Here is a 15,715-nt window from a genome sequence, read left to right on the forward strand (position 1 = left end):
AGAATATCTTTATGAAATAAAGAATTTCATCGTATAGTGATAAAGGAGCTGGCATAGTAGTTAAGGGTATACACACTAGACCTAGACTACTAGGTTCAATTCCTGACTCCACCACTCAGAAGCTGGGTGACCTTGGTCAAGTTACTTGATCTGTCTTCGATTTTCTCACCTGTAATATGGGGACAATAATTAATAGCACCTCCTTCATAGAGTTGTTATGAGAGATGGAAGGCACCTGGATGTCTGAGTCACCACCTGGAGGGGAAGGCCAAGGGCAGCACCTGGCCCACATCAGGCTATGAAATGAGCGAGAAATACCTTGAGTGCGTTAAGCCGTATTTTCAATGTACATGTTTCTGAGTGCTGTTTTGTCCCATTGGTTTGTATCCCACCCTCTGCCAAGACAACACTGTCTTAATTTACTGTAACCTTTTTAAAATGTTTGAAATCCGATAGGACCAAATCCAGGGTGAAGACAGGAACTTCTCCACAACTAGGCAGTTTTTCATTTCTTTCAGGGGCTCAGTAAGTGCTCTGCAGGCATTTGTTGAGTGAATAAACGAAGCCAAAGAGGAAGTTAGAAACACACAGGAAAAAGCAGACGAGATGAGACCTGCCTCGGGCTCCAAAGGGAGGTCCCGGATGCTGAAGCTGTTCTGGTAGGAGTGAGGTCCACAGTGGGAGGAGGGAGGCGGCTTTCAAACCAGACCCCTCTTCTCTGTCTCCCGAAAAAAGAGAAAATGAGGTTTTTGGAACCAAGAGCTGGAGGAGGCTGGAAGCAAAAGCTGAAGCCCTGACAGCCTCGCAGCCCTTCACAGCCGGAGACAATCCTCGCACCTCCAGCCCCTGGCAGAAGCTGCCAGGAGTCCCCGGCAGAGAGCAGGCAGGCATCCCCGCACGACCCAGCTTCCCTGCACCACGCGGTACGGGGGAAGTGACAAGAGAGATTGGAGGAACAAAGCTATTCTAGCCGAGATATTTTAAAAATCCGCCCTCAAGGCAGCATCCGGTTGCTACAGCAACCCTAGCTCCTGGGGAGGCCTGACCACCCACTGGCTCCCCACCTGCCTCAGCCTAGGGGTGTCCTTGGGAGGCCAGAAGCTGCCAGCACCACAGGGACACGAAGGAAGGGTGGGGTTCCAGCACCAAGGTCAGGGCTGGAGACCCACGTGGACACCACATGGTCCGCTTCTGCTCTGGGCTGATCACTTTATTCTGAACATGTGCTTACTTCCCGTGCAGACTGACTCATAGTCTTGTTTGTATTCACTTGGCTCCTTTGAAACACAAAAAGGTAACTTTTTCACTCAGTCTGGCTGAGCAATGAAGCAGCTGGTTGTGGATTTGGTTCCAAGGTCCGGACAAAGCCCCAGAGGAACGAGACCAGTCTGCAGCCTAGTGGCCCGCCCTGTCCTTGACCTGCGTGAGTGACCTGCGGTCACCTTTCCTTCCTGCACCCCACCTGGAAGGGCTCCTACCACCTTCAGGAAAAACCAAGTGTTAGAAAAGGAGAGAAAGGGCCACAGAGAGAGCAGCTGCCAGCTACAGGGCAGAGCTGGGGGCAGACACACACTGTCACCCCATCCCTTCAGCCTGGGGCTCCGGCAAGACCCTGCACACGGCCACACCCAGCGTGGCTTCCCATTCCTGCTGCACTCTCCCTTCACTCTTGGGGGCCTCCTGGGCCCAGGGAGAGCTCCAAGGTCTTAGTTGTGGCTTGCAGGATCTTTTAGTGACAGGAACTCCTGTAGTGGCATGTGGGATCTAATTCCCTGACCTGGGATAGAACCTGGGCCCCTGGCATTAGGAGTGCGGACTCTTAGCCACTGGACCACCGGGGAAGATGCATTGCAGTAAAGTTCTTTAAAGGGACTCCAGCACCACCTGCTCCATCTTCGCCCTCTTCTCTCCATGGAACGTGGCTGAGATGCTGAGGCCATCCATGCCGCAGGTAGGCAGGCCTGCAGGCCAGCAGGGTGGGCAGCAGAGTCCTTGAGATGCCTGCCCCGAATGCCGTGATGTTCAGACAGCATTGGAGATGCTGTGGTCAGGCTTCAGAGACAGGCAGCTGAAGAAAATCCTAAACAGCACAGCGTGGTACCTACAACAGCTCCTTCATGGCATCCACCATCTACAGATGGGAAGGAGCTGGAGAGGAGTGGGGATCACTGTGGGTGGGGCCCCTGCCCTCCCCCAAGGAACAGGAGGGGGAGAAGCCACGCCTGCCTGTGGGTCTGCAGTCCTGCCAAGCACCCAGCATGTGGGTGAGGGGACCCAAGAAGGCACCAGCATGGACAGTGCACAGAGCACGTCTTTTAGAAGACGTAGAGTAAGGAGTGATCATAGGTCACGGGTGATGGGGACCTCAGGGAAGACGATGCAGGACAGCGGGGAGAGCGATCTTGTTTTGTTTTGGTTTTGTTTTTGTGTGCTGTACCAGGAATTTGAGTTCCCCAGCCAGGAATGGAAGCTGGAGCCCTACCCATTGGAGCAGCAGGGAAGACCCTGTTTTTACAGGAGTTTGAGGGAGTCCCTCTGAGGGGGTCACATCCCCAGATCCTGAAAAACGGATGGAGCTTTGTGGATGTTGGAAGTAAGGGAATGGCGAGTGCAGAGGCCCGGAGGCAGGAGGGCCTGACTGCAGGGACCTGATAAGAGAGCTGGTCAAAGCTCCACCCTGACTGGGCCTGTGAGGGGCGTTAGGGCTGGAGGGGTCTGCAGGCGAGGGTGGGCTGCATGTGAGGAGGAGCTGCTGCTGCCTGGAGGTGGGGGGAGCCTCCTGCAGGGCCTGTGGACATGGTCCTGCTCAGGGACGGGGCACATGTCATTCGCCCTTCCCCACGGGACTCTTTAGTGCATTCCAGACAGAGTATCACAAGACACAGCAAAATGAATATTTATTATTGTACAGTTATTTTCACTTAAAAAAAATAGGCCCAAAGTCTCTGGGAAGTAACTTAAAAGACCATACAAAATAGTGTCTAAGAATCACAGCCCAGGCTGGCAGCAGGCAGAGACCCATACCGGGTGAGGACACCGTCTGCAGGGCAGCGGCAGGGGGACAGCTGGCAGGCCCACCCTCATCCCTGGGCCCTAGAGAGCCCAGCCCTCCTTGCGGAGGACCAGCTGCACAGCCTCGTGCAAGTCGCTGACCACGTGGGCTGCCTGCAGGAGCTCGGGCCTGAAGCCAAAGTCCCGGTGTCCGTGGAATGGAGACCCCTCACTGCCCAGGGCGGGCACAGTGGGGCTGGGAGGCTGGGGACTGTACACACCCGTGCACACCAGGATGGAGGCGCAGCTCCGGGCCGCCCCCTCCTGCTGAGTCTGCAGGTGCTGGTGGAACAGGTTGGCCCCGTAGACGTCGGACATGGGGTTGTCGCTGGGGAGAGAGGACCCGGTTCAGTGTGGTGGCAGCGGGCAGGGTGCTGTCCACTCGGGGTGGAGTGGGCTGGGGCACGAGCACAGGGGAGGAGGGGGGGCTCACCCCACGGCGTAGAGGCTCCGGATGGGGGCGGCCCAGCCCCTCCGTGCCGCCTGCCGCGCCAGCAAGCCCTCGGCATACCGGTAGGTGAGGAGGCTGGGCTTGCCCGTGAGGCCCGAGTAGCACAGCTCCCGGCCTGTCAGCTTGCGGTAAATGGCCTCCAGGCACAGCAGGAAGGTCCCATGGCCAAACCTGCCAGGGAGGTTTCAATTTTGACATTACTGAATGAACAGGTGACATCAAATTGGCTTTATCAACGATAAGTCGCCTCCTGCCATTTGGTCCTACATAACCCACTCCCTTCACCTAGCGTCAGCAAACCTGAACTCTAGGAAGAACGTTCCAGAAGACATGCCTGCCCGCGAGCTGTGGAACCACCCTTTAAAAAGCAATGAGAGCGAACACAGTGGCCTGTCCCCCTTGGGCGGCTGCGAAACGGCTCGGGGTTGGCCCCCGCACAGCTCATCTGGAGGCAGGTGGAGATGTCACTTGTCCGCCTGTGGCCCCAGACAAGCCCAGAAGCGCCAGCAGCTGCCCTTCCAGGGAGGCCACCTGCGGGTCAGCAAAACCGTGCTCCGTGCTGTGCGCAGCCCGGCCGGGCAGGGTGAGGGCCCTCCCCGGAGCCACGCGCCTTCCCTTCCCCGCATCTTATGGGCAGAAGGACACCAAGGAGTGGGAGACCAGCACCTCGGGTGAAGGCAGGGAGGGAGGGGAGGGTGCGGACAACAGGGCCTGAGCACCGCTCGCGCGCCGAAAGGAGTCGTCCTGCTGGACTCTGGCGGGCAAGCGGGGGTAACCCCCACCTGGATCTACCTTCCGTGCTCAGTAAGCGGCAGTGTTCCCTTACTACTCAGTATGTGAAGTGACCTTGGAGACCTCTCCCAGAGGCCAGGTTACCATGGCAACCCCGGGGCCTAGACGAAGGGGTCTGAGCTCAGAGCACTTGGATGGCTGAGGAGCCACCAGCAGTTGGAGGCGGGGACCCAGGGCTGAGGCGGGGACCCAGTGTCCTCACCTGGGCATCTTGGCTTCGGCCATCCAGAGGAGGTCCGTGTTGCTGGCCAGGACAGGGAGGTGGGGGTAGGGGGCCGTCGCCAGACCCGTGCCAGGGTTCCCGTCACTGAGAAGGACGTCCGTGATCAGCTGCAGGCTCGTCTCCCAGCGCACAGGCTCCCCCAGGAGGAGCACCCCTGCAGAGCACGGAGTTGTGAGCCAGGGCTCAGGGAGTCTCACCGTGCCTGGCCCCAGCCACTCCCCGGGGTGCACGGCCCTGCAGAGGGCACGGGTCCCAGGAGGTGGACAAAGCCGAGCCAGGAGGAGCTCCTGAGGGCTCCTTTGTGTGTCCACCGGGCCATCCCGAGGGTTAAAAGCAGAGGAGCAACAGCCCCTGCTGACCGACCCTTGCCCAGCACCTCAGCCACCCGGTCATGTCCCCCGAGCCCCAGGGCCAGTTGGCAACACGGTGGAGAGACAGGGTCACAGGGCTGACGCTGCCCACATCCCTCTGAGACTGTAGGCTAGTTCTCAGCATGTCTCAGCCTCAGCTTCCTCAACTACATAAGGACGACACTCACTGCTGTGCGGAGGATCAAACTGAGACCCGGCAGAGCACGCAGGCTGAGCTGCCCACAGGCTGCCAGCACCAGCTTCAAGACCAGGCACTGGCCAGTCCGCAGCCCGCTGGGCAGCACGCCCCGGGGAGCTGTCTTCACTGTCACAGGACTGACACTCGCAGTGAGGGCTGAGGGAGGGGCCAGGACGAGAGGGGCACAGGACAGCCCCCCAGGTCTACTGACAGCTGCCACACAGGAGAACAACCTGCTTATTGTGAGCTGTGCCTAAATCTTAATTCCATTCCCCACAACATACTTTTTGGTAGTAGGGTTTTCATAAACATGATTTTTTCCAAAAATGCAACTATCATGTTAGTCATGGGAAGACTGCACTTCATTTCTTCAAAACTTTACCAAGACTTATTCCCCAACTGGGAACAGCACATCACCAGTGATGACACTGCCCCTAACTCTGAGTCACACTGAGGCACACCTACACACCTGTGATCACACTGCGGTTGTCACGCCGAAGCACACCTACACCTGTGATCACACTGCGGTTGTCACGCCGAAGCACACCTACACACCTGTGAACACACTGCGTTTGGCACGCCGAAGCACACCTACACACCTGTGAACACACTGCGTTTGGCACGCCGAAGCACACCTACACACCTGTGAACACATTGTTTGTCACGCTGAAGCACACCTACACACCTGTGAACACACTGCGTTTGGCACATTGAAGCACACCTACACACCTGTGAACACACTGCGTTTGGCACGCTGAAGCACACTTACACACCTGTGAACACACTGCGTTTGTCACACCGAAGCACACCTACGTTACCTATGAACACACTGCGTTTATAGCTGTGACACTCCCGGGGATTCTACTTTTGCTATGATCGTTTTGCTATCATCATTTTGCTACGATCATTTTGCTACTTAACTATGTTCTCTTGGGTAATTATCACATACTGAAATGCAGATTACCTTACTAAAAACTGTTTATTTCTTCATACAATTCCGGCTTTAGAGTGAATTGACCTTTGTGTACAGTGGTGGTGGTGGTTTAGTCACTAAGTCGTGTCGGACTCTTGTGACCCCATGGACTGTAGCCCTGCCAGGCTCCTCTGTCCATGGGATTCTCCAGGCAAGAATACTGAAGTGGGTTGCCATTTCCTTCTCCATAACGTTTGTGTACAGGAAAGTTGTATTATCTATGAGATCACTTGGGATAGTAAGTGGGACCATACAATATTTCTGTTGCCCAGGCAAAACTGGGTTTAACAGGGCTGAGAAACACTGGGCCAGGTTACCTTAGGCACCTTTCCAGTTAGATTTTCTACCTTTACGGTTTTTCTGGAGTAACGAGGCAGGTGGCATGGGGAAGGAAAGATGAGCAGCAGCTAATGTCTGAGGTGGTGAATGGCAGATGGAGACCAGAGCCCAGCGTCCAGCACCCCGCCCACACTGCCCGCATCACGCAGGGACCTCATTACCTTCAATCGCAGGGAAGTCACTCCTTGGAAGCGGCTGCAAGAGACCAAGAAGAAGCCGTCAATGCCATGGTCACCTGGTTTCCAGGGGGTGGGACGCGTGATGACAGAGGGACCCTCGGTGTGGCCGAGGCAGAGGAGAAGGTCCTCAGGGAGAGGGTGACAGCACCCAGCGGGGGCGCCACGTGTGAAGGTCAGCCAGGGGTCAGCTGCTCCACTGTCTTCTTGCAGCAAGGATGGGAGGTGAGAGTCTGGAATCAGGCAGCCGAGAACGAGATGAGCCCAGGAGGGACAGGAGCCTGGCGTCACTCCGGGGGCGGGGCCCCACTGACTGCAATCTTGGGGCCCATTTCTTCCAGGAACAGCTGCCCAGGTCTCGGCTCTGCTAACGACCAGCTGAGACCTGGGCCGAGCACGTCCCTGGGGGCTGTCACTGCGCTGTCCTGAGAGCTGGGGCGACGCCTGGCTGAGGACACACTGCACATGGCTCAGAGGCGGGGCAGGACAGGAGCCATGCAGACCAACAAAAGCAGGCCTGTCTGCTCTGTAACAACTGTGTCATCACGCTGCAGAGTGGGAGACACAGAGCTCACACGGGGAAGGAGGGCGAAGGGCCGGCAGGAGACAGCAGTCACCCTAGAGGGTCAGCGACAGGCCCCATGACCACTGGCCAGGAGAGAAGGTTCAAGTATGAACCAAACCCAAAAGGAGCTGGGCACAGATGCTCAGAACTGCTTTCCCAGGAAGCTGTCCCACCAGGACAGCCCTCTGTAAGGGGCTCCAGGACCGCAGAGACGCGATCAACTCTACAAAGGCCAGGGTCCTCCCGGGCGACTCTGGAAGAGCTGGTAAAGCACAAAGCCGCCAGCTGGAAGGGACGAGAGGACTCTGGAAGGAGAGAGAACAGTCCTCACCCCGCGCATCTAGGGACTAAGTCCTTGGCCAGTCGTGTCCTGCGAGGAACCTGCTCTCTGGGGGCGGGGCTGCAGGGTCAGCGAGGGGGGCCCGAGCGTGTCCCGTTACCGTGGTCTTGGGCCGCCGCTGCAGATCCACCATATCCAGCACAGGGAAGGCAGCCCGCAGCTCGTCCACTGTGACCAAGTGCTTGAAACCCAGTCTGCAGCAAGGTCAGGAAGCAAAGTGGCCAGGGCAGGGTGTAGGGGGAGATGCCTTTGAAAGTGAAGGAAGCACCCCCGACCCGATCAAGCCCGCCTCAACCCTGGACAGAGCGCATGAGGCCAGCACACGCCAGGAGACACTGTATGCAGGCAGGGGGACTGGTGATGGATCCCCGAGCAGAGGCACGCAGGAAGCCCCATCCCCGAGCTCCAACTGGCCCAGAGCCCGGAGCAACAGCACTCTGAGGACAGCTGAGAGAAGACTCCTCGGTGACAGGGAGGCTGGCCAGAGCCTGGAGAAGCCAGGCCGGATGACATCTGGACGATGGACCGGCTTCAGTCCGGGGGACACACTGCAGCCTCACCCTCCAGCGCTCTCTGCTGTGGTCCTGTCCTAAGGCCTCTCTCGCCGCCTCCAGCAGGAGCCCTGATGAAGCAGCAGCCGTGTGCTGCTCTGGCCCCCAGGGCGCGGCTGCCCACAGCAGTGCTCAGCTCAGGTTTGCAGGAGCAGCAAGTGAACAGACTGCTTCAGAGCGGGGACTGACCCTTATGAGCACACTCCTGGGGGTGAGCACACGCTTGGGGGTGAGCTCCACGCAGACGCGCACCGAGCACAGGGAGCTGTGGGCCCCAAACTGAACCACAGAACTGCCTGGGCTCTCGGGCTACAGTGAGTCAGACTCTCCAGGGAGCTGCCCAGTGGGCTGAAGGCGGTGAGCTGGCTTTCAGGAACCCCCGGACGCCAGGGCTGGACACCTGGGAGCTGCCCTCCCTCCTCCCGTGGGCACCGAGCAAGCCGGGCCCCAGTTCCCTCAGCCAGGCGAGGACAGCAGAGCTGGAAGCAGCAGCAGGATACGCTCGAGCGTTTTCCACCAGGGGCCCCTGCCCAGACACCAGCATCCGCCTGTCATGCTGCTGCGAGAAGAGCTTCATGGGGCTGTGGGACAGGATCACCTGGTCAGGCTCCACCTGCAGGGCAGCCGAGAGAGGGAGAGCAGATGACACGCAGGCGAGGGCAGGCGAGGACAGCACCAGGAGCAGTGGGGACCCGGGAGGAGAAACTGGCCGAGGGGGCCCAACTCTTCCGGAGCTACCCCGACATGGGTGAGGGGCCCGGACAGCAGAGCTAGCAGGAGCTGTGGCCACCACAGGCCCCACCCGCCCCGCTCCCCACACCCGGATCTCTCAGCCCTGCTGGAGAACCACAGAGTTCGTGCACGACCTCAGTGTTCTTCGTCACTACCTTTGCCTCTGACAGTTTTCAATTCTCAATAAAACCTGGCTTCTCAGTATCTGTGCTAATGGTGACCTCAAAGCCCCACTGTCTGGACACCAGGGGAGGACCCGGCCTTGTCCCCAAGCAGTGTCCCAGCCACCCGGCAATGGCTCTACTCTCTAGGTTTCGTGAGGGCTCTTTCCAAACCCAGATCCACTGCCAACACACGCCACGTGGATGCCAGGGAGGTGGGAGCTGCCGGCGGGCGAGAGGCAAGAGCTCACGCAACTGTGCCATCCTACTCATGAGAAAAGAGAGCTGTCACCTCACCGTTCCCCTGACACATGGACACTTAGGAACACGTGACCCCGAGGCCCAGGAGGAAAGATGGAAATGGCCAAGTCCACAGTGCTCTTTTTCATAAAAGAGGACTCTGCCAATGGGGCTCTCCCCCTGAGTCTGGCCTCAAGCTTCGAGTTATTTTTCCAGCAGGTCTGGGAGGTTTACCCTGGCTCATCCACAATGTGCCCCACCCCGGGGAAAGGGCGCAGTCAGTGTTGGAGAGGGGGTTCCGTGGTGGGGGGAGGTCCTCACCTGGAAGCCGAGCTGGGCCGACAGCTCCTCAGCTTTACTGCACTGTGACATGTTCCCAGCATTTGTGACGAAGACCACAGGCACCCGCAGCTGCCCCTGGGGGTCCAGCAGCCGGCGGAAGGCCTCCTGCGCGGCGGGGATGACCTGGTGGCCCCTCACCAGTACCCCATCAATGTCCAACAGCAACCCAAAAGTGGGTGGACTCTGCACGGAGAGGAGACGAGAGCGGCCCAAGTCAGGCAGAGAGGTAGCGGGGTGGGGAGGCGTGGGGGGAGGCCTCATCCCCACCCTCGGGCCAGCCCGGGCCTTGGATTCCAGAGGACAACTTGGGGTTGCTGGCCGGGCAGATCCATCTGCAATAGAGAATTAGGCCTTTTCAGGTATTTTTAAGCATAGACTACTTGGTTAAAGTTAGCTTTGCATAACTGATATAAAGGATTACTTTCATTTGTTTATTTATGGCTGTGCTGGGTCTTTGTTGCTGCAAGCGCTTTCTCTAGTTGCAGCGAGAAAGCTAGTCGTGTGTTTCTCTAGTTGTGGTGCGTGGGCTTCTCACTGCAGTGGCTTCTCTTGTTGATGTGGTGGGTGGGCTCAGTAGCTGCAGCTCCCCGGCTCCAGAGCACAGGCTCAGCAGTTGTGGTGCACGGGTTTAGATGCTCCACAGGCTGTGGGATCTTCCCCGAGCAGGATCAAATCACTGTCTCCTGCGTTGGCAGGCAGATTCTTTACCACCGAGCCAGCAGGGAAGTCCCTAAAGGAAGTTTTTTAATTGGAAAATAGAGAAATTCAGAAATAAGCCCAGGACTTGAACACGACGGATCAGGATTTGTTTTAATCGCCGTTTTCTAGTCTTCTGTGTGTTACGTGGCTGAGACTGCACCTTATACGTATGATTTGTGTCTTGTTCTTTTGCTTGACATGAAACATTTTAATCTGTTACAACAGCCTTCATAACCACCTTTTAAGTTTTACCGTAACAACACACATAGAGCTTTTAAAAAACACTCAATTGCTACAGATGATATAGAGAAAAAATGTTGTTTCCTGCTTCCTCTTCCACCCAGGGCCAACCCCTCTCGGTATTTTCTGGAAACCCTTCCCGGATGGTGCTACTTTCTCATCTTTTCACCAACACACAATTGGCACTATGCTGTGCTTTTCTTCCCATCTTCTTTTCACTGGTCTCTCTTGGTTTTCTATTGGCATCAGTACATACAGCCTTACATCCTCCATGTTTCTGGCTACATAATATTCTGAGTGAATATTCCACTAATATAGGTTTCCCTTATCTCACTTAGGTTTTCCAATATTCTGCTGCTACAAATTACGTTATAAAGAACCTCCTCATGCTTACTGATTTTTCCATATTATGGACATTTCAAGCTAGATTCTTAAAAGCAAGAGTGGTAAGCCAAATGGGTACAGACATTTCAATGACAGAACACCAACTAACAAGATGTATCAGCTCACATGGACCCTGGAGCCCTTGCCAAAAAGGTTTTCACAATATCAAAGAGTTTGTTAAGAATCAAATGTCTTGTTAATTTCAAAGCTAAAAAAAAAATCTCCTCTCAATCTGCATTTCTTGGATTTACAAAGTTGAACACTATCCTCTTTTTAAAAATTCATCCCACCTTTTATTTTATGAACTATTAACATACAAGATGTTTTTAAATTGTCAGAAAAATCCAACCTAACCTGTTTGCCATTTTCCTTTTGTTTGCGTCAGCCAAGTCAAGCCACTCTCATCGCACACATATTGTGCTTATGTTCAGAATATCCTTATTTTCTTAGAAGTGCACAGAGAAGAATTTAGGGTTGAAATGACAAGAAATCACGGATTCATTTCAAACTCTTAGAGCCACAAAATAGAAGAGGGTGGAGGGAGATAAGCAAAGCAAGTACAGCCAAATGTTAGTAACTGCTGATTCTGGAAAATGCGCCTATGCAGTTCATAATACTGTTCTTAGATTTCTTTTTTAAATACACAGTTAAAATACAAGACAGCTTGTTTGATGACGGCAAAAGCTGACCATAGTTTCACTGCTCTTAGTGGCCATATTCTAAATAGTTACACCATTTGCTCTCTGAGACATAAGAATCCACAGACCCCACTACTGAGAACAAGAAGGTCTCAGGACAATTTAGCAATGACCGGACCCTGCCTCATCTATTCCTGTGGGTGTGTAACCTCTACCTACAACCATCGGGTGTGTGCAGTCACAGAAACAGGCATCCAGCCACCGACTGAGTCAAGGCCCCTCCATCATTAAGAGCAGGAGACGGGAGGATTGGGGTCTGGGGCTTCTCTATTCTTACTGCTCAGCTTCTCTGAAAACCTAAAACTGCTCTAAAAAATAACATCTATTAATTTTTGAAGTGAAGTTTCCTAGAGCAAAGGCAACAGGATTAGATTTTTTTCTTCTCATTCTTTTTTCTTTTCATTCTCTTCTGTATTTTTATTCTATATCACTTCATTTTTTTAAAATTAGTCCTGGGTATCAGGCTAGATTTTCTAATTAAAGTTCATATTTGTGGCAGTGCTAAAATGTGTGGATTTCTACTATACCTAAAATAAAGAAGGAACTGATATATAGCACAGGGAACTATACTTGATGGTCTGCCATAACCTATAATGGGAAAGACTCGGAAAAAACATACATATGTGTGTATATATGCATATATATAAGTACACACACACAACTAAACCACTTTGCTATATGCCTGAAATTAACACAATACTGTAAGTCAACTATACTTCAATTTTTAAAAGTGTGATTTTAAGATTAGTTTGAAATGAAGGGACAACTAAGATGCTCCTTTGTGTTTCTGCTTCTTATCTGGAACTGGTGGATGTGTTTTTCAACAGCAGCACAACCACCATTTGGGACACTGTCCACTCCAACTAGCTGCATCCCTGCAGTCCCTGTGACAGGTACTACATCACACAAAGTGCCCCTGGTAGCCTCTGTAAAAACAATACATGCTAAGGGCTAGCCCTGACGCCGACGTGCTGACTCTGCGAACCATGGACCGACTATATAGCCTGCCAGGCTCCTCTGTCCATGGGATTCTCCAGGCAAGAATACTGGAGTGGTTGGCCAGTTCCTTCTCCAAGGGATCTTCCTGACTCAGGGATTGAACCCATGTCTCCTGCATTCCAGGCAGATTCTTTACCACTGAACCACCAGGCAAGCCCTGGATTCAACCAACTGCTGATGACAAACCTCACACACCAAGTGGGTTGGTGGGTCCGCGGATGCGGGGTCCAGCTGTGGGATTCAAGCACGCGAGGGTTTCGGTGTCCGCTGTGAACACCAAGGGGCGGCGGTAACTTGCCGTAAGTCACACGGGGAGTGCGTGGCCCGGGCAGGGCTGACCCCGAAAGGAGCGGCATCACTTCCCCTCCTCCTACTCTTGCCACCAGGAAAGTGGAGAAAGTCAGGACGCGGGGGGCTGGGGTCCTGCCTGGGGTCCCGAGTCCCCAACCCCCAGGTCGCCCCCGCGAGCGACGGGGTCACGCAGCGCCCCCGGGGCTGTGCGCTTGGCACGACCGCAGGGGACGTGACGTCGGCACTCGCGGCCAAGGCGGGAGAGGTGGGAATGACATTCAGAGGTCGGGAACCCAGCTCCGAGTCCGGCACGGGAAGCCCCTCGGGCTCCCGCAGCCCACCCCGTATCCGCCGCCCTCACCTGCGTTCCGCCGCTCGCGAAACGCCGGCCCCGAAGCCACGCGACCGTGCACACCGCCCGCCGCCACAGCCCCGGCGCCCACCGCGCCGCCGCCTCGCCTAGCGCAGCCATGGGCCGCCGCCTGCGCGCTCCGCGCAGCCAATCAGAGGCCGGCGGCGCCCGAGGCACCACGGGAGTTGTAGTCTCGCCTCAGTGTCGGGGGCGTGGAGCTGGTGCGGGCCATCTCGGGAGCTGTAGTTCTGCCTGGGTCTCTGGGGACCGTGTCTGAGCTCGGACTTATTCATCAGATAATGGGAAGTTTATACCTCTTGACCGCCTCTCCCATTTCGCAACCCCACCCCGCCTCGGGCAATCACCAGTCTCTCTCTGGTTCTCTGGATCTGTGAGCTTGGTTATTCTGTTTCTTAGATTTCACATGTAAGTGAGCTCACACAGCATTTGGTTTTCGCTGATTTACATCACCGAGCTGATTTATTTTACCCTCAGGGTCCATCAACGTTGGAAGCCCTTACCTCGTGGGTCTCCCACTCTGCAGGGCTGTAGCCCATTTGGAACAGGAGCTCACAACCCTGCCACTTTCCCCCGGGGTCCCGGCCCCCTTAACCCTCTACTCTAGGCAGCTTTGTTCTATTTGGCCTTGTGTAAGTTATTGGGGTAAAGAAGGGTGGGTTTTTCTGGAAGAGCTCTGGGACCCCAGATACAGCTCCCAACATCACAGGATGGTTCGGGCGAGGGGGTCGGAAGAGGCCATTCCAGAAGCTCTTAGACCCAGACTGAACAAGGTGCTGATCCCCTCGGCCTCCAACTCCCCTCTGAGCAGTGTTGCAGAGTCTACAGAAAATTATGTCTGGTTTCTTAATTTTCCCTTCAAAATGTTGTCCATATACTTTCTTTTTTCCATTTCTACTTCTAACCTGCATGGACCCTCTAGCTTTGACATGTTAAGGAAGACGCTGCTTCCCACGAAGCACAGGTGACTGTGCACGTCCTCTGACCTGCGGAGGTGGTGGAGGTGCTGTCTATAAGCCCAGGAACTTGCCTTCAGGGCTTCTGTCACCTGGCTCTTTATTCGTTCATTGCATAAATTAGCTACTTATTATATCACAAGAGTTTTGGCGTTTTGAGTTTTTTTGTCTTATTTTTTTGGCCTGGCCAGACCTTGCAGCTTGAAGGATCTTAGCTCCTCCGCTACCAGGGATTGAACCTGCACCCACAGCAGTGAAAGCATGGAGTCCTGACCACTGGACGGGCGGGGAAGTTCCAAGAGTTTAGCCTAACATGTACTTGAAAAGAGAAGAGGGCATGGCAACCCACTCCAGTATTCTTGCCTGGAGAATCCCATGGACAAAGGAGCCTGGCAGGCTACAGTCCATGGAATCGAAGAGTCGGACACGACTGAGCAACTATCACACACACACACACACTTGAAAGAAAAGAACCCAGGTGTCAGCTAGAGGACCTTGTTTATTAAGCTCTGGTGTGTCTTCCCACTCCATCCCCAAACCCTGATTGAGACAGAGGCAGGAGGGGAGAGGTGGGAGGAAGACCCTCAACTAAAAGCAAAGCAAAGCTCCGGACAGGTGGGCAACGTGCGCGTTTCATCACAGAAAAGGAAACAGAGTTTACATGTGCATTTGTTTATTACGCAAAGAAGCACAAAAAACCTAATAAACGTGGTGGGAGAAATAGATGGAGTGGGAAAGGTCGGGGGGGGGGGGGGAGTAGAGGCGGGTCGAAACCTTTCAAAGTATCCCTTTTCGTGTTTTTTGAAATGTGATTCCATGTGTATTCGAACTTTTCATTTTAAATGTAACAAAATTTAAAAAAAAATTTTTTAATGTAACAAAATTTAACACTGCGATGGCCCTACCCTCTCCTCCCACTATGAGCTCTAAGCCGGTTCAAAGCGCAAGACGTCCACGGTAGGAGCCAGCCTTTCTTCCCGGAGTGGATGGGACGCGGGAACAAAGCAAGGGAGGCGGGCAGTGCAAGCGAGAAGGCCGAAGCCGGTGGCACGGACCCCAGGTGTGCTCGCTCACCTGCTCACCTGGAAGAAGGAAGCGCGCGGCAGCCGGCGGGTCTGAACCCGGGAGGGCGCTGGGAGCGAGCGGCGGCGCCTGCGCTACCTACGGCGGCCACGAGGGGTCAGCCGCGCGCCGCCCGCCGCGGGTGCTGCCAACGCAGGTGCAACAGGTGCGCGCCGCGCACAGCGCCTGCTTCTTCCTCGGGCCACTTCCCACCAAACAACAGTCCCTGGGGGCGGGGGAGCGGAGGACCCTGGACACAGGCTCCGGGCAAGAATCCGTTTCTCCCGGGCCACAGGAAGCGAAGACAGTTTCCGGGGCTGGGACACCGCCGAAGGCTAATCAGGGGCTATATCAAGAGTGGGTCAGGGGAAGGGTCAGACTGCCGCCTGAAGCCTGACGCGTCCTGGCCTCAGTGAACTAAGGAATGGAGCGACTGTGGGTGGGTTAGGAGCTGATTAGCCTGAACTCCACCCTCGATAAAGGAACCCCTGACAGGAGAGAAAATAGCTGCGTGTTGGAAAGTGATCACTG

General features: G+C 55.1%; 1 protein-coding gene across 3 annotated transcripts; it reads right to left on the minus strand.

Annotated features, from left to right (window-relative positions):
* Window positions 1-2,880: 2,880 nt before the first annotated feature.
* On the minus strand, window positions 2,881-13,292 carry HDHD5 (haloacid dehalogenase like hydrolase domain containing 5). 3 transcript variants are annotated; one of them, XM_061418426.1, is made up of 8 exons: window positions 13,158-13,292; window positions 9,465-9,668; window positions 8,511-8,623; window positions 7,560-7,653; window positions 6,540-6,573; window positions 4,497-4,671; window positions 3,485-3,673; window positions 2,881-3,379 (listed from the first exon to the last, which is right to left on the minus strand). In XM_061418426.1, the coding sequence occupies exons 1-8, from the start codon at window positions 13,266-13,268 to the stop codon at window positions 3,094-3,096; spliced, it is 1,206 nt and encodes a 401-aa protein (XP_061274410.1). In that variant the 5' UTR covers window positions 13,269-13,292; the 3' UTR covers window positions 2,881-3,093. The 3 variants fall into 3 exon arrangements, with proteins under 3 accessions (XP_061274410.1, XP_061274412.1, XP_061274411.1); XM_061418428.1 differs by having other exon boundaries at window positions 9,465-9,817; window positions 13,158-13,257; XM_061418427.1 differs by having other exon boundaries at window positions 9,465-10,215; window positions 13,158-13,244.
* Window positions 13,293-15,715: the final 2,423 nt, after the last annotated feature.

This window comes from Bos javanicus, chromosome 5 (assembly GCF_032452875.1).
Source record: "Bos javanicus breed banteng chromosome 5, ARS-OSU_banteng_1.0, whole genome shotgun sequence".
In the NCBI taxonomy this organism is placed as follows: domain Eukaryota; kingdom Metazoa; phylum Chordata; class Mammalia; order Artiodactyla; family Bovidae; genus Bos; species Bos javanicus.